At 42.0% G+C, this 19,880-nt stretch overlaps 1 protein-coding gene across 1 annotated transcript; it reads right to left on the bottom strand.

Annotated features, from left to right (window-relative positions):
- Positions 1 to 13: 13 nt before the first annotated feature.
- Positions 14 to 15,141, bottom strand: LOC124264379 (atrial natriuretic peptide receptor 1-like). Its single transcript, XM_046699129.1, has 8 exons — positions 14,988 to 15,141; positions 9,463 to 9,825; positions 8,331 to 8,482; positions 7,380 to 7,514; positions 3,728 to 3,863; positions 2,594 to 2,688; positions 335 to 532; positions 14 to 25 (listed from the first exon to the last, which is right to left on the bottom strand). Exons 1-8 carry the CDS (start codon positions 15,139 to 15,141, stop codon positions 14 to 16), a joined length of 1,245 nt encoding a protein of 414 aa, XP_046555085.1.
- Positions 15,142 to 19,880: the final 4,739 nt, after the last annotated feature.

Genomic DNA, 19,880 nt, shown 5'->3' with positions numbered 1-19,880 from the left:
ATAAATTAACATTTTAACGTGTTTGCTTAAATGAACACAACACGATGTTTTCTCACCAACATCTTGGAGGATTCATAAAAAGACCATGTGAAAATTACTGGTGATATTAAATGTTATTACGACTGCTTTTGTTTGTTTTGTTTATTTGTTTTTTAACGCTGCACTCTGCAATATTCCACTTTATGGCGGCGGTCTGTAATCCAGTGATCAACATCATGAGCATCGATCTACACAACGGCGACCCGATGACATGTGTCAACCAAGTCAGCGAGCCTGACCACCCGATCCCGTTAGTCGCCTCTTACGACATGCATGGGTTACTGAAGATTCTTACCACGACTTTTATGGGAAGAAGAATGGCGTCTGCTGGTTGACCTGCGCGTTCATGTCGATACTGACCTGTTACTGCGCACCTATCTTCCCGGAAGCCACATTCAGGTACATCCGGTGGCGGACCGGAGCCCACCCACTTGATCGACATCCCAGGTCTGAAGCTGAACGTCTTGGTTCGGCCATCGTACTCGCCCACAACCTGGACATACCAACTTAAATATGTTCATCTGAATGTCATGGTCAGGGTGATACTACATAGTGTGCATCATGCTCAACTTATAAGGCGGGAGACCGCCTCCGTGGTGTAGTGGTTAGAGCGTCCGCCCGGAGAGCGGAAGGTCGCGGGTTCGATCCCCGACCGCGTCATACCAAAAGACGTTAAAATATGGTACTTGTTGGTCCCTGCCTGGCGCTCGGCATTAATGGGTACAACAAGGACTGGTCGGCTCGGAGTCAGTATAATGTGTCTGAGTGGGGTATTCATGCTTCACTGCGGCATGGTATCTCAGTGGGCTAGCACTATAAAACCAGCTTCAGTCTGGGTAGTACAAGCAGCCGCACATACACATACACACGCATACATGTCGTCATATGAGCGAAATATTCTCAAGCACGACGTAAAACCCATTTCACCTCAACTTATAAGGCGGGAAAGGGAAAGGGCGGGAGGAGTGAGGTAGCTTAGTGGTTAAAGCGTTCGCTCGTCACGCCAAACGCCCGGGTTCGATTCCCCTCGTGGATACATTGTCATTCAGCGTTCGAAATTCGACCGCCCGGGACGGATTTTTTTCAACACGGACTGCCAGATTCTCAAATTCACCTGCCCGACGGTCGGATTAAAATCTAGACATGTTGTATGTGAAGATATTTTGTGGGCAGGCAAGTTTTGGTCAGGGCTGGCAAGTTTTACATCTAACCACCCCCTGGGCGGTGGGGTAGTCTAGTGGTTAAAGCGTTGGCTCGTCACGCCGAAGACATGGGTACAACGTGTGAAGCCCATTTCTGGAGTCCCCGCCGTGATGTTGCTGGAATATTGCTAAAAGCGGCGTAAAGCCAAACTCAGTCAGTCTAACCACCCTTGTGGTCCAGCTAATTTTTTTGTAGTTTCATACCCTGTCAATGTGTGAATTAATTTGTGGTTTTACTCGATCGTGATATTGTTGTTCTACTGCTCAAACGGCGTAAAACTAAATCTCACTCACTCACTCACTCATCCATAACAAAGGGATCACTGTCAGTGCATTTCTTCCTCAAGCATATGACAAGAAGAGACGAGTTCCATGATCGATCATACTCACTCACTTATAACGACTGACGGATATAACAGTTGTTTCGTAGCGGCAACTTGTATATTATTGTCCAAATTCTGTATAACGAACTACGGCTCTATCGAAAAGGATACCGTGGTCCTTTAAGTTCGTTTTAACCGTAGTTCAATGCAACTTCTCAAAAGTGTGTGTTCAACGAACTGGTGGATATATCGAACAGTCTTGTTTGGTTCGGCTACTTGATGTTTATATTTTGTCAAACTGTCTATAACGAACTACGGCTATAACGAACATGAGTTCGTGGTCCTATAATTTCGTTCGACTGACTGAGTTTGGTTTTACGCCGCTTTTCGCAATATTCAGCAACATCACGGCGGGGACACCAGAAATGGGCTTCACAAACATGTGCCCAATGTGGGGATTCGAACCCGTCTTCGGCGTGACGAGCCAACGCTTTAACCATTAGGCTAGCTCACCGCCCGCAAACAAGGATAACGCGTTTACGAGAAGGCGGTGCACGGCAATGAGCAAACCCATTTCGTTCGTAAAAGGTAGAGCAGATGTAGGCTAGTGCACGTGCATTGCATGGCGATGAAATTGATTCCGCGGGTAGCTGCACGCGCCTTGCTCATAAGACTCTCACGTCGGGGTAGCAAGTCGCACTACACTTGATCGCGGACAACCTGGGGCCCTTCGCTAACAATGGCAAGCGCCAGTGGGCGACACTCATACATGCTAATACGGGTCAATTGTCAGTTCGGTGCTCAACTCATCCTTGTTTGCCAGAAGGTGACTGCAATTTATCACAATGCTGGAACTTATCGCCCCGTGGTATCTGTGTCGACAGATATTCTAGACAAATTATTCTGATGTTATATATTATCAATTCCATGCCCGCAGGTAATCTGACCTATCCACACGACAGACACGTCCGTGTGATTAAACCGTCAACGTCGAAAACAACGCATTGATGAAAACAGTAATCAACGCACCTCAAACATCCCATTAGCTGTATCCTGCATATCGAACAAGATGAAGTCGGTGTATTTGTCGCCGTTGTCGTTGATGGAAACCCGACCGCCAATTCCTGGAATGTAAACGGACAAAGGATGTGTAAACTCATTATCAACATTCACTGAGGAGCTAAATGTGTATTCGATACGAGTGTTGATACATGATAAGCATCCTATTCGTGGATCATCATCCAGATTTTGACGTGATAATTACTTTCCTTTATTGATCTTAAATACATTGTGTGATTACGCAGGTCCTAGATTTTCGAAGCTCTCTTAGCGCTAAGATAGGCGTAAGTGCCATACATTAACATTAACTTACGACTATCTTAGCGTTAAAGAGAGCTTCGAAAATCTAGGCCCAGGTCTTTGTGTTATTTGTGTATCTGGACTGCCTGGCCAAGATTGAAACCACGTAAACGATTTTCTTTGTATGAGCATTGGACGAAAAGGGACGTTCAGATCGTTGCCCTCCTAAACAACGTCGTTGTTTGACATCGGAATTTATTGCATGCATGTAGTCTCCCCTTAGGCAGTCAGGTTGTTCAAAACTTGCCCCCGTTCACCCAGCAGAAAATGGGTACCCGGTGGGATAAGTCATGTGACTACTATGTATTAACCTTCCAGCGCTTCACAGGTTGTGTGTTAGCGCTTTGAGCATGGGAAAGGCGCATTATAAATTCGCAATTAAATTCACAGGTACAATCAGACAAAAGAACTGCGGAAGATGATTCAAGAAAGGGGCTGAAAGCGTTAGCTCGTCACGCCAAAGAAAACAATATGGTTCCCCGCCTTTGGAATATTGCTAAAAAAGCGGCGATAAACTCAGATCAGTGTATTCTGAACAGTTCCTGAATTGGTATGAGACAGCGCCCCACTGGATGTACTGGTTTCAGGTTGGTTGGTACCAAACACATACAAAGGCAAGTCAATCAACAGAAATAACTTAAAGAAACAAAGGGACAAATCGGATTAAGGAATTGGACAAGAATATTGTGAAAATACCTTTACTTCACAATTTCGCTGTGGTTTTGTGTGGGATTGCTCCGTCAAAATGACAGCGAACTGATCACTTCTCACGGCAAAGAAAGCTGACATTTTCAGAGGACATACCGTTAAAGGTTCTGTTCCACATTCGACGCGTGACGTCAATTCCGTCAGTGGGGTCACCTCCCTGGGCCAAGGTCTCGTTGATGACGTCAGCATATATCACGATTGCGTCATAGAATCCAGTCAGTAGTATGGTTGGCTGAAACATATCATTACATAGCATTATTGAACAGTTTTTAAGCCGCTATTAGCAATATTCCAGCAATATCACGACGGGGACTCCAGAAATGGACATTGTCCATGTGGGATATCGAAACTGGGTCTTCAACCTCTAGGTGCATGAAAGACATTGTGTGGGCTGGGATTAACGTCGTTTACACGCATGAAAGAGTGAGATTCGTTTCCACGTTATATCAACCTTAGGCTACCCTCCCGCAAGCTGTTATATCAGTTTAGTTTTAACGCCTAAGGCTACCCTATTAGCAATCGTTTCCACGTTATATCAACCTCTAGGCTACCCTCCCGCATCACGACGACATTGTGTGGGGGGACTCAGAAATCCACGTTATATCAACCTCTAGGTGTAGCACATTGTAACGATTAATCGTTTTCCACGTTATGTGGGACATCGAAACTGATTAACGTCGTTTACACACGTTATTCAACCTCTAGGCTACCCTCTTGCATACACGTTATATCAACCTCTAGGCTACCCTCCTGCATAGGCATAGCATTACACGCTGTAGGCTTTCCACGTTATATCAAAGACATTGTGTTGGGTTGGGATTAACGTCGTTTCCACGTTATATCAACCTCTAGACTACCCTCCCGCATAGCATGAAAGACTGTGTGGGTTGGGATTAACGTCGTTTAACGTCGTTTACACGTTATATCAACCTCTAGGCTACCCTCCCGCATAGCATGAAAGACTTTGTGTGTGGGTTGGGATTAACGTCGTTTCCACGTTATATCAACCTCTAGGCTACCCTCCCGCTCGAGCATGACTAGGCTACTTTCCCTATAGCATGAAAGACATTGTGGGTTGGGATTGGGTTTGGGTAACGACGTTATATTAGGCTACCCTCCTGCATAGCACGTTACATCAACCTCTAGGCTACCCCTACCGCTAGCATGAAAGCATGATTAAAGACATTGAACGGAAAGACATTGTGTGGGTTGGGATTAACGTCGTTTTACGTTATATCACAGCTTGTCAGTGTATTGTGGCAGGAAATACCGAAGAATTGTACCACGTTATTTGAAGCCAACTCTAGCTACCCTGAAAGATATGGTGCAGATAAACCTAGAAACATGTGGGTTGGGATTAACGGGGAACCGGGAGAAAGACTTTGTGTGGGTTTCGAACCCAAAACACAATGAAGCAGATTGACGTTGAAGCAGACTGACGTTGGGATAGTATGATAGTCAAGAGGTAGTGAGTGAATGGTTGGGTGAGTGAGTGAGCTTTACCTCAGATTTGACCAGTGTTCCGTGTATGTCACGGCGGTCTGCTTGTTGTGGGACAAAATCCCGCAGTCTTAGGCATGGGTAGGTTTCGTGAAAAATGGATACACTATCTGGAGCCAATGGCTGGTGTCCCCGCCGTGATATTGCTAGATATTGCTCCAGGCGGCGCAAAACTAAACTCACTCACTCTCGCTGTGTGAGGTTGGAGACAAGAAACATAATATAACCGCCAAAAAAGTAATCAAAAAAGTAAATAGTCAAAACTCTGTAGCATGTAGGTTCTTTTTCAGTTTAGGGTCGTCGGGTAGCCAAGTGGTTAAAGCGCCCGCTCGTCACTCCAAAGACCCAGGTTCGATTCCTACATGGTTACAATGTGTGAAGCCCATTTCTGGTGTCTCCCGTCACTGTTTGAGCTTGGAGAAACAAAATAACCGCGCGACGATACTGGATGAAATGTGATGTGATCTGACTGCATATCTAAGGGTTGTTTGGTATATCAGTTACAAAGCACATTGACTTGTCCTACATTCTGATGTCACTCCGTGTCCCATTACTGCTGAATAGGTCCGTTTCCTATTCGCGCGGGTTTCCCTATTCTCGCGGTAAACACGTTTTCTGCCGAAATCGCCGATGCGCGACACTTAGCGGTTGTTTACATGACCGACTGGTAACTAGGAAGTGGCCCAAATCTGTGAGTGATCAAAATCTCTCAGTGTCACGAATATTGGGGAGTTTATACCAGCTTGGACATATCATTACTTTTTCCCACCCTTTCCGGCAGGTTTGCTCTTACATACACTCAAAAAACGTTAATTCCTGGTAATACCGCGAGAATGGGAGAAGCCTCATTTCGTCAACGGCGGATGGCATTGTTTATCACCGGGCTCACGAGTGGTAATTCACCTGATGGATCTGGCAGCTGATAGATGTAGATGTTAGAGGAGAAGGCCCTTCATTTTAAAACAACAAGCATGAATACGATAAGAATTGTTTGTGTTATTTTTTCAGCCGATATCCGGTAGTACCGCGAGAATAGGAAACGCCTTCCTAAGTCCCAAAACATTCGAAGAAAAATTTAATCTTCCACCTTTTTAATGGAAGTATTATTGCCATTTTAATCGTGTCTAAATCTGCCTACAATCGCCAGCAGCTGAAGGGATGGTGTAAATCCTGCTAGGATCCATGCACGTAGCAAAGGCATTGTAAGTCACCTTGGTCCCTAGTATGGTGATCTACCTTCAGTCGTTGGCGATCAATAACCCATTTTTACATTGGATTGTCCAAAATAGTTTTCTACTTTTAAAAATAATACTAACTAGATTTAACTCTTTTTGTGATACTCTAATTATTTTACAGTCCGTCGATGACTGGTTATTTAACTACTTGTATGTATAGTGTACGTACAACATTTCTCGTCACTATATGGCTGAAATATTGCCGTTGTGACGTTAAGTTTTAACTCACTCACTCCTTCACTCGATTACTGCGAAATATTCATTAGATTACCGCCTACACATTAAGTACTGTCAGCTCATTAGAGCTAACGATCATTAATGGCTCGTTCAAGAAACTTCTGCAAAATCCAATATTTGTCCCGTGATCAATAAAGCTGTCTGTGTGTATGAAGTTCTTGTCACAGTTTTGTCAGTATGTCTATTCTGCCGTCCACTAGACCTACGTGGTGGGGTATTAGACGGGGTAGTGTGTGTGGAGTAACAGGAAGACATCAATATCCCCGCGATGGGGAAATACTTTTCATGAATATGTCAACTAGTTATGACTGTCAAATGTACGGTTTGTTGTACCTCAGTAATGTTGCTAATGTTGATAGAGTGTTGATTTATGTCATCAGGTTCTTGGATCCCACAAAGTGGAAAGAGAGCAGGGAAAAGTGTTAACGTTCTGCTCCGGAAACAAGCACTACCACAAATCTCAGACAAAGTAAAACTTGGAAAGACAAAAAACATTTTACTCAGAAATCCATGAGAACTAGATATGTGCCAAGTTTGGCGAAGAAATATCGAACGCTTTTAAAGTTCTGCTCCGGAAAAGAGCACCAAAACGTCAAGCTTGTTGGAAACGGGGAAACAAATATTTGATTCAGAAATCCAAAACTACCAAAATGCACCAGTTCATCACAAGACCTATCTACGTGGCAAGTTTGGTGAAGAAATATTGATCAGCTAAAAAATGTTATTGAATCAGCTGCTAAAGTCGGCATAAATCCATTCTTACTCGATGTACTCACCTCGGTTTTCCCGAAGTCCAGGTTGTAGTCTCTCAAAGCTCTGTTCACGATGTTCCTCTTGAATGTGACGTAGTCCAGGTCGAAGCTCTCACTCAGGGCGATGAATACAGTGGATTGACAAGCCCCTTTAACGATCTGTGGACATCATATGTGAACATACCAGACATTGCTTTCAAGCTGTCCTAAATATCTCATCAAAACACATGTGGTCTCGCCTTAGGCAAGCGCGTTTATTCCAATTTGCCTCTGCTCATTCAGAAGAAAATGGGTACCCGGTGGGATAGGTCATTTGACTGTTAACCTCAGGGGCCTCGGAGTTGGGTTATTCGGAGTAATGTCTGTTGATTGGTTGTTGCTACGCCACACCATGCAATTGTCGAGTTATACCATGACAAGTGCCAAAACGGTCAGAGAGCCTGACTGGGGCGGTGGGGTAGCCTAATGGTTAAAGCGTTGGCTCGTCACGCCGAAGACCCGGGTTCGAATCCCCACATGGGTACAACGTGTGAAGCCCATTTCTGGTGTCCCCCGCCGCGATGTTGCTGGAATATTGCTAAAAGCGGCGTAAAACCAAACTCAGTCAGTCAGTCAGAGAGCCTGACCACCCGATTCCGTTAGTCGCCTCTTACGAAAAGCATTGGTTCTAACCAGTTCTAACCCGGAAAACCCGGATCTTCACGGATCCGTTTTTAATACTGGGCAAATTAGCGTTTACAAGATCAACAATACTCCAGTTTCGTAACAGAAATCTACTGGCTAATACCATGAGCACTCATTTATCAGTGACAACATCTATACTTTGTTATTGTGGGTAATCGATTTCGTATTGATTAAGTATCTCTGACGGTATGCATTGCTATTTTCAAAAAACAATTAATAATTTCTGTAAGTATCTTCTGACTCTCGCTGTAATAAAATACTTATCTGACATTGGCATATTTGTCAATATACCTCATCGTGTTCATCATTCCTCTGCCAAATATCCAACTTCTTGTCGACAGGAATAGTTGACAGGAAAACATGCTGTCCAGTCGTGTATCCCAGCGCATGCGCGTGAAGGAGCAGCTTCCGGGTGGTGTCGGGGGCTGCCAAGACTATGAACACTGTAAACACGCAAGTTCAAATGAGGGCCGTGTACAAAACACCTAATGATGATATTTAGATGACCACACTAACCCTGCAGGGCCGTGGGGTAGCTCATTGGTTAAAGCGCTAGCTCGAAGACCTGAGTTCGATTCACAACATGATAACAACATGTGAATCTCATTTCTCGTGTCGCCGTGATGTTGTTGGAATTTTGCTGAAAGCGGCGCAAAAGCTTACTAATCCAGACTTATTTAAAGATTTGTCAATTTCAAATGGTGGTATCCACATCCCCGTGTGTTTCTAAGTTGTGTGGCTAAAATATTTGCGTTAGTGAGTCAGTATAATAAAGTTTAACTGACCTTTTTCGATTCATAATGCACCAATCGGATACCAAGGTCCCGATCAGCAAAGCGTTCGTAGCGCTACGTTCGTACACTATAGAGTTACGATAGGTCGTAAAGTTAAGAACGTTTTGTGGACAGGGACCCTGGGTTTCTATTCGTCCCTGCAAATGGGCGCAAATACAAAAACCAAACAAGAAAAACAACAACAAAAAACAAATACGGACACATTGATCTATCATATAATTGGTTGTATTCTATTTGGCTTAACTGTGCTGACTTTGCTGTAGAAAGGCAATAACATTATCAAGAAGTACACATACACACATACCTCTACCTTAATGGTTCGTGATTCACGTCAGTTCGTCATATGCATGTTCGTTACAAACGTAGTTTCCTTTAATTCACTGTGGGGGAGACGTACCCACATATACACATACCTCTAGCTTCCTGGTTCGTGATACACGTGAGTTCGTCATATGCATGTTCGTTACAACCGTAGTTCCCTTTAATTCACTGTGGGGGAGACGTACCCACATATACATACCTCTAGCTTCCTGGTTCGTGATACACGTAAGTTCGTCATATGCATGTTCGTTACAAACGTAGTTTCCTGTAATTCACTGTGGGGGAGACGTACCCACATATACACATACCTCTAGCTTCCTGGTTCGCTTTCCGTAAAACTTCCCGATACTCCTCATCACCAAACGACCTTGACCTAACGGGATGATGAGCAAGCGCAAGGTCAGTCGATCTGAAGATGTTGTAGAAGGTTGCGCCAATGATGCCGGAGAAGACGTCGTCCTTGTCGTAGACGAGAGCCACGTGCTTCCAGCCGTACATGTTGAGCACGTACAGGTACATCTCCGCGTATTCCTGCATGCCGAATGAAAGTCTGGTGAGGGTCTTGAACAGGGTTTTGTCTGCCAGGATTCCTGCGGAGCCCGCGGGGGTGATGACGGGGATATTCCACTTGGCTGCCATGTAGCTCAGAGGTTCCACAGCCAGACTGCATCCTGTGAAACAATGAGTGAGTGAGTGAGTGAGTGAGTGAGTGAGTGAGTGAGTGAGTGAGTGAGTGAGTGAGTGAGTGAGTGAGTGAGTGAGTGAGTGAGTGAGTGAGTGAGTGAGTGAGTGAGTGAGTAATTAGTGAGTGAGTGAGTGAGTGGCCTCTTTAATCAAAGCGCCATTGAGAAAACGACGTCAGCTTCATAACGGCTCTTTTCTCACGCTGGAGTGAGTGAGTGAGTGAGTGAGTGAGTGAGTGGGTGGCCTCTTTAATCAAAGCGTCATTGAGAAAACGACACCAAACTCATAACGGTTCTTTTAATTCTAAGTAAAAAATAAAGATAAACATTGATTAAAAAATAGCTGATATATTATCACATTTCGTCACGGATAATGTTTCACAGGGAACAAAATTGGGGATTAAAGGGGTTATCACGCCCCAGTGACTCCTTCTATTGAAACAATGGGAAGACCCCTTAGCAATATTCCAGCAATATCAAGGCGGGGGGACACCACAAATGGGCTTCAAACATTGTACCCATGTGGGGAATCGAACCAGGGTTTTCGACGTGACGAGCCCGGTGTTGATTCCTTCAGTCAATGCAATTCAACAATCTTTATATCAGAAATGTGTGACAGTCAGATTCGTGACGTAGTCCTACTGACCAGGGCCGGTGGGTTAGCCTAGTGGTTAAGCGTTGGCTCGTCACGCGGAAGACCCGGGTTCGAATCCCCACATGGGTACAATGTGTGAAGCCCATTTCTGGTGTCCCCCGCCGTGATGTTGCTGGAATATTGCTAAAAATTGCTCAAAACCAAACTCAGTTAGTCAGTCTACTGACCATCCCTTCCGACATTGTTGATGTTCACGTTTTTTTCCGTATTCCATACAGATTGCAAGTACATTGCCAAGGGCATTGTACAAAATGTGCTACAGTTACCATTTAACCGATGGAATTTGTTTTTCAAAAACAACACATTCACAATTAGTGTCTCCATACATATACTGGACAAAACAAGTTAGGGATATTGGTATTTTTATGATTGATAGTTTATCAGTGTGTCAATAAATATATATATCATTATTCATAATTTCAAAATTTACATATTTTTGTCCAGTATATATAGCACGTGGATGGTGCTTGATTAACGCTTATTCGTACATTTGTACTGAACATATATGGATTGCGGTACCCCTAGGACCAAAACCTGTGGTAAATATAATTGAAACACACCCGATGGCACTATATCCTTCGATCAACCCAACTTACAGCCTGTTTGTTTGCCGAACATGTAGCAAATATCCCTTCAAAAACATTGATTGATACAATATATCTTACATTTATAACACATTTACACACGTTTTATAACTTTCTAAAAGCCGTTGTGTATTTATTGAATATATCACGTCTCGTGGGACAGCAAACAGGTTGTATTTTGTCCGAAACACCCACATCAGAAGTTTGTTATTTTTGTACATATGCTGAACAGTTTAATTTGTCAGTATCGACCTGTATTGGTTAAGCAGTTCATACTTTGACATGCATCAGTGGCGTTCTGAATCATGACTTCGATCACAGGGTACTCTATCCTATAGCAATGAAAGATACAAACCCGGGTAATTAGCAGTTATTGTTAATGGACGTATCCTGAAAGTGTGTTAAAGTATTGTAAAAATGTTGTCCTCCTGAGAGGCTACGTAAGTCCAAATACATTAAAGTTAAATTCAGACCTACCAGATTTGTTATATTAAGTGATGAGTAATTTGAGTACACTCGTCAACGGCTGAAGGGATGGTGTAAGTCAGCCCATGCAAATGGCAGAAGTCCCCATGGTCCCTAGTATAGAGATCAGTTGCGGACTTCTGTACATTACACTGAATGAAATATTAATTTAGTTTTACATCTATGTCGATAATATTCTAGTTGTTTTTACAGTCATTGTCGACAGGTTTTTATAATCTAGCTTTATGTATCAAGGATGTATAGCGTGTTTTAGTCATAATATGACTGAAACTCACTCACTCACACACTCATTCACTCACTCACTCACTCTCACTCAAACTCAAACCATAACTGAAATATGATCCCTCCCCTTGTCACCCGTGAACATCCGGGTTAGAATTGGTCTTCAGTAACCCATGCCTGTCGTAAGAGGCGACTAACGGGATCGGGTGGTCAGGCTCGCTGACTTGGTTGACAATTGTCATCGTATCCAACCTGCGAGATCGATGCTCATGATGTTGATCACCGGATTGTCTGCTCAAGACTTGATTATTTACAGACCACCGCAATATAGCTGGAATATTAATGCGGCGTAAAACACCAAACCAACCACCATACATGCCCTTGTCGAACCATCACAAACACGATCAAACTGAACATCGATACCATCCACAACCTTATTAATTAACAATAGTCGCTTAATCCCCAGATCAAAATAAGGCCACAGAATTCTCGGATCTATGACTAGCTAGACAAACATCTCCTTCACGAACATCTTCATTTGTTAGGGTCCCTGCCCTTTAGACGTATAGATTGATCTCTAATCAATGGCTATACCTTAGACTTCTTTGAACAGGAGCTGTGGGGTAGCAAACTGGTTAAATCGGGCCTTGGTTCGATTCTTTACATCATTACAGTGTTTAATGTCCATTTCTAGCGTCCCATGCTGTGAGGTTAGTTTCACGCCGCTCTTTAGCAATATTCTAGCTTAGCCTAGTGGTTAAAGCGTTAGCTCATCACGCCGAAGACTCGGGTTCGAATCCCCACAAGGGTACATGTGTGAAGCCCATTTCTTGTGTGATATTCCTGGAATTTTGCTAAAAGCGGCGTAAAACTAAACTCACTCACGAACATGTATTATGTTATTGTTAAGATGTATTGTGTTATTGTTAACATGTATTCTCAGTGCTGATTAAAAACTGAATTGTTTGATGTCTTTGTTAATTTGAATGCTGCAAAGGGATAGGCATGGTTTGTGTTTTCAATTACATTGATAGAAGTGCCACGTTATTATTGGAATTGTATATATCGAACCCGGGCTAAGTCGAACTATTTCTCTAATCAGTAACAGTGTTCACCTGCATGACACTCGTCTTTCCTCAGTAACAAGCTAACACATAGAGATATTTCAGACAAAACCAAATCTGCGTTAAACCCCAGTCATCCATCACACCACGAGAGGTTACTGAACCATCTCGATAAACTGACTTTCTACATCAACGAGCTGTTGCGACTGAACTAGGTAACATCATTACCCCAGAGTCAACAGCGTATTGTGTTACAGTTATAATCGCCTAACGGACTGGGATGGATTAAGACATGTCAACTCTATGTATAACAAATACAAAAGACTTCCTCCTTCTTAGATTCATCATCCACGGATACAAAGAGGCAACAATACACCACACAACGAGAGGATACGAGGGTGAAGATGTATTATATACTAATGAATGACACTGAGTCCCGATGGGTAATTACAAGTAGTATAAAAATATTGTCCTTTCAGTGATCAAAATATACACAAAGAACTTAATTAAGCAACCCTATATTTTTGCACTAATAGGTTTTCAACACGTATATAAAACTTCTTGAGAAGACCACGATGGATAAACATGAGCTTTTCTGGTCCGTATTATCCTTTGACTCATAAAAAACAGACAAAATGATTGGAATCCGTGTTCATTTTATGATGATAATTGCTATTTTTAATTTTATAAAAAAACACTGATTTTCATGCAAAATCATGTCTGTGGAATGTTTAACGCTGAATGTATTGGAACGTGAACAAGCTGTCTTACACGATTCAAGGTAAACAACCTTCGTGTGACTGTGTGACAGCCAGCACCCTCCTCCTCGTACCCCTTCACAGCCTGCTGGTCCCCTGAAAGGGCAGTCTACGCCATTCCTCGTGTAGAGCAACTTCCAATCGGGCCAGGTTCTGTACAGGAGGATCCCTTTATTGCACACGACGACCAATCATGTCACAGATATGCTCCAAAGGGTTAAGACCGGGGCTCATTCAATCGTGAGAATGTAAGAGGGTGCTTAACTAAGTTCTTTGTGTATATATACTATTGTCTAGTGTTTGAGATTTTAAGTCTTTTAAATATTGGCTAGCATAACATACAGCTTCTTATTAGCCAAGGGATGACGTAATCCCTTCCGGAAATCATATAGGAAGCCCTGTAAGTCCCCTTGATCCCCAGTGGGCTGGTCAAACTTTGTTTGTAAGAGGTTTATAGCCGGGTATAAATTGGTAAGAATGAATCGATTAACTCGTCTTCCTGTCTTGATTTTCATTAGGTTGGTCGACAGATATTTTAAAACTATTAGCTTGTTGTCATCGCTACATGACTGTAATACTGCCTAAGCGATGTAAAATTTTAACTCACTCACTCCTCGATGTATTTAGTCTGTAAAGACTGACGAATTCGATTTTGATTAAGGAGAAACACACATGGTGACGAATGAGTTGGTGAGTGAGTGAGTTTAATTCTATGCCGCTTTTAGCAATATTCCAGCAATATCACGGTGGGGGACACCAGTCATGGGCTTAACACATTGTACCCATGTGGGGAATCGAACCCGGGTCTTCAGCGAACGCTTTAACCACTAGGCAACTCCACATTCTACCGCGTTTAAATAAATGTGGAAGAGGACAGGCCGCGTGAGGTTTCCTGCCTTCTGATTAGAGGTGTAAAACCTATGCTCATGCTGTTGATCACTGGATTGTCTGGTCCAAACTCGATTATTTACAGACCGCCGCTGTACAGCTGGAATATTGCAGAGTGCGTCGTTAGACAACCAACCAACCAACCAACCAGCCAACCAACCATCCAACCAACCAACCATCCAACCATCCAACCATCCATCCAACCAACCAACCAACCAACCAACCAACCAACCAACCAACCAACCAACCAACAACCAACCAACCAACCAACCATCCAACCATCCAACCAGCCAGCCAACCAACCAACCAACCAACCAACCTACACAAGGCTCGAGATGTTAATCACTGAATTGTCTGGTTTCAACTGTTTACATTACGTCCTTAAATAGCTGGTGAGTGAGTGAGTGAAAATTGTTTACTGCGGCATCAGTTATTGTTCATCTCTTCGCAACACAACAATCACACAATACACAATTTTGCGTAATCTACCTACCTGGGCCAATGAACACAGTCGGCGCGTCGTTGTGGTAGACGTCAGCTGCCTCTACGCCGACGACGGCAGGGCCACAGACGCTGCTGCCGTCACGGAAGACGAATGAAAAGTCGATGACGCCGTCGTAGATTTCTCGCACATGCTCCAGCGCCATATCTATAGCCGGGCCAGCCCGTCTGATGTCGTAAGGCAGGAAAGTGTTGTTCACGACGATGGAGCAAATTTTGGCTTGAAACACAGCAGAGTGAACTCCAGCACACACTGACGCAAAACCCCAAAGAAACAGGAACAATCTCATGTTGTATAATTCCACACCTTCCTAATAACAAATATCATATTTTCTTCGCTCTGCTCATTCATATGCTGTCCAGCTCTTTCCTTCTTCCACGAAAGTGAAGTTGATTTGTAAAACGTCGCATGCAGTTCTTGATAAATTATGTTCAGTATAACTGTACATGTGACACACGTTTCATCTCACCCTATTCATGTAGACGCGTCCGCTCTGGCAGCTTCATTGACAACACAGCATCAGCTGATGTAGCAGCACAGTGATTGCCAGAACTCTTCAGCTGAGAATTTAATAATAGCGCAGCTTCCGCGGCAAAATTGATTATCCTGGAAAAGGTGGAGATGTTCATTTCCAGTGAAAATAATTGTTGACGACGGGTGTGAATGCAATGTGGTACACACTGGGCTGGCTATAGGTGACATCCTGATCATCGATCTAACCCCGGAATTAGTGTACTAGTCCCGTGATTAGTCGCCTAGTAGGCGTTTCGTCAGGACAAAAAAAATGTGTTAATAATAATAATAATAGTCCATTTATATTGCGCGTTTATAATAATAATAGCATGCTCAAAGCGCTGACATATTACCCCTGGTCAACGAGTACAGAACACTCCATGTGGAGAATACAACCGGTCGCCTGTCAGGCGCTCAAGGTTCAAATTCAGACTACCATACCGGGTACCCAATTTTACTGCTGGGTGGACAGAGGTAATTTTGAACAAACTCACTTGCCTAAGGTGAGACCACATGCGTCACATGTGCTTCGTTGTGGGGCAGGACTCAAGTCCTAGAAACTGAAGCTACCGAACACCCATCCGAGGACTGTCCGCGACCAACGTTGCTTAACTTCAACTGATTGTGACCTGAGCTCTACGCACAGGACCACGCAACGCCACACAATTGTATTAAACGAGTGTGAGTGACATAAATGGTTGCGTCGCATCGACTGTATTTCAGCTAAAAGTTGACTAAAACACGTTATACATTCATGACATAAGCTGGAGATATATAAATGACATACAAAATAACATGACATAAGCTGGAGATATATAAATGACATACAAAATAACATGACAAAAGAAAGCAAAAACAGCCCGAATATAACAGATTCAGATATGAAACGAGCATGTAAATATAAAACTGTAGGCAATACAATATATAAACAGGCTTTAAACCATGGCTCCTTCGTTTCAGATCGGGGTTTAACTGACAGCTAAATGAGCAAAATCCCGGACCGGAACTACTTACAATAAATTTCATCAGTCTTGGATGTTGTATCATATTTTATATATTTCAGAAGAGCAGCAATAGTAATGTGTCCTATTCTTTTGTATATTTTTCATGCCTAAGACCAAAAAATTTAATCTGACGTTTACCTCAGATAATAAAGAGGTGTTGTGTGTGTGTGTGTGTGTGTGTGTGTGTGTGTGTGTGTGTGTGTGTGTGTGTGTGTGTGTGTGTGTGTGTGTGTGTGTGTGTGTGTGTGTGTGTGTGTGTGTGTGTGTGTGTGTGTGTGAGAGAGACTTATATTAAAATCCCATCAAAGTAAACTGTAAAGTACTGATTACATCAAATATTATGCCAACAGATTTCCTCTATGTCAATGACCTTCATATCCCGGGCATGAAGGTCAATGTTTTGTAACAGGGGTGCAGGAATAAAATGTCTAAAACTAAAAAAAACAGACGAGAAGTAAATTGTAGTAAATTTTTATTCGGGATAATTTACATTTTCGTCGGTTTCGTTTTTGGTAAGAGTTCCGCCCGTAACCCCCGCTTGAAATGTATTCTATTAATTAGGATTATTTCGAGGGGTTAGGGTTTAGCGTTTTAGGTTTAGGTTTAGGCGAAGGTATAGACTATTCATGTAAAAAAAAACAACATAAGCCAATATTCTTTGGCACAGGATAATTAAAACATATACAGGGGTTACGGGCGGATATCTTTCATATTTTTTTACTTGAAGTGCATATTGAGGGTGATATTTAGCCTGAGGTGAACATTGCCGTCGGACGAAGCAGCCACTGATGGAGTTAATATGTCGGCGTGAGTATTCTCAAGGTACTCACAGGTCCTTGCTATATCTGCATCACTGCTTGTATTCATCATAACGTCCATATCAGTCCCATTTGGGAAGACGACGTAAAGGTATAACTGCTGTAGTCCTTTGATTTAAACAGTATTTTATTTCCCCAAAGACATGTAATATGCATACATAAAACATTAATAAATTACAAACTGAAAAAGGATCAGCAAACAGGCTGCATCAGCCTATGGAAATGTCTCTCCTAAACATAATCTTTTAAAGAAAGAGTTATTTGTGGAAATAAAAACTTCAATAATTTCAAACAAATTACAGCATATGGTACCACACTTTATGGAAACCGGTTGGTGTCATTTAAGAAATTATAAACCAATTTTATTATCAGTTCGTTTTCATACTGGGACAAAGATTCATCGCCGCTAAGAATAGCATGTGCACTTATATTATTTTAAAAGAAGTATTTATTAAATCTAAATTTAGTCCTTTCTTGTATATGTAATCAGTGTTACTGTTGCAGATGAGCTGAGAATCTATCACTGTGCCAAGATACATATATTCCTCTACTTCCATCTATGGTTTCGTTATCAATGGCAATTGGCAACAGCTCACATTTACTTTTCCGAAAATCAACAACCATCTCTTTTGTTTTCTTAACATTTCCATTTAAGGAAGTTGATTTTACACCAACCCCATTTTTTTCTTATTTCAGAGCGATAGTTATAAATCCAGGAAGTGCGGCGTCACCTGCAAACTTAAAAGTAAACTTTGTGAAAACCTATTGACACAGTCATGTGTATGTAAAATGAATAAAAAACAGTCATTTGTATATAGGGTAAATAAAACCGGGAAAATATCACAACCGTGCGGTGCACCAGCGGATATGAATGTTGTTGCTGATTGGGTGTTATTAACAGTTGCAAAATGGGGTCTGTTTACAAGGAAAGGTTCTATCCATTTTAAAACACATGGGTTGACTGACATATTACAGAGCTTTTGCATTAAAATATGAGGCTGAATGGTATTAAATGCTGACGTCAGCAAACAGGATTCGTACATAGGAATAGGAAAGTTCTAAATGTTTATAAATATTGTTTAACGTTTAATAAAGTGACGGTAGCGTCCTCGACCAGCCCTGTAGACAAACTGACGAGGGTGGTTTAGGCGCTCTGTTTCTTTCAGGAACAAACGCTTTAAAATTCTTTTCAAACACTTCGATTCATATCTACTTGTTAGATAGCCGTTTATTAAAGTAGAACTTAACTCAACTTCAAAAGATTGGTCATTCGCAAACTGAAGCATATCTCACTTATACTGCAGTAAACAGTGTGGGGATACATAACGAAACATACCACTTATGTGATAACAACTCCCTGTTTATTGCATAGAGCGACGTTCATCGTTCAGGATAAACAAGCTGATTGGTGGTTGATTCTATCACTTGGACGATGGAGTGGATATCGACTTTGTCATATTCAAGTTGATGAACAGATAGAATCTGTCAGTCAGCTATTCAGTCAGCATCCAATCAGCCTCTTTACAATATGTAATCTTACTCTCCAGCTGGCCCCATCCAGCCGTGCGCAACTTGCTAATTAAATTACACGTTGTTGTTAATCTTCTGCTTGTCATTATGCATATATACTTCTATGCACCTGGTTGTAGTAACTTTTATCTTGATACCCGTGTGAGAATACACATGTATTACAAGGGTGTGTGCACATTAAATGTAACACCGAGAACAAGTAGGGTTGGTCTAAGTTAACGCTCATCACGTACCACACGTGCATTTGTTTCAGTGTTCCAACTACTGCACTTACCCCCTTGTAATACAAACCAATAATAGCGATTTGAATCTATGATCGTTTGTTAAACAACTTTTATCCTAAGTTTAATAAAATTCTGATATTTATATGTTCAGTTTGCAAGGTAAAAATATGATTTTTATGATTTACTTTCTTGTTTAAAGTGAAATTCATCGGTACGTTTTCATTGCAAGCAGACTATAAGTTATGTTATATATGTATATGTATATCTTGTATAAACACATCTCACCACCACCGGCCTTCAAGCACATCCCCTTCTCACAACTTAAAAAACACATCTCTGATGCAATTGCAAACCAAAATAGGACATCAATTATTGAAAGCATAGCCAAATGGAAGTATGTACTGAGATATGAACAGTTGTCACAACGTAAACAATTTTCTGAACAGCTTTTATTTAGAGTACACTAGAGGCCAAAAGAAACGTTACCCTCCTACCTTTATGAATTACTTAAAAACTATCACAGATATCTTAGAAGGTATTAGTTTACAAGAAAGCTGAAAAACACAGCTTTATGTAAATCACGAAGAAAAATCTAAAATGCTTTCATATTTAGGTGAAATGCACAGTATCATTTTTTGTTTAAACATAGAAATACCAATCGCCAAAACGCAGCAATATTAAAGCAGTATTTGCGTCCATTTCACATGTAGACTGATTCTACAGGGTATGAAGAGAGCCTAGAATACATGATATGATGCGCAAGTACGAGAAATATGCCACGATTAACAGTTGAAG

The sequence above is a fragment of the Haliotis rubra genome, unplaced genomic scaffold, assembly GCF_003918875.1.
Source record: "Haliotis rubra isolate DU_JTF1 unplaced genomic scaffold, ASM391887v1 Scf920, whole genome shotgun sequence".
NCBI lineage: Eukaryota > Metazoa > Mollusca > Gastropoda > Lepetellida > Haliotidae > Haliotis > Haliotis rubra.
Note: the sequence above shows the minus strand (reverse complement) of the source record. Positions and strands in the feature narration are given on the sequence as shown.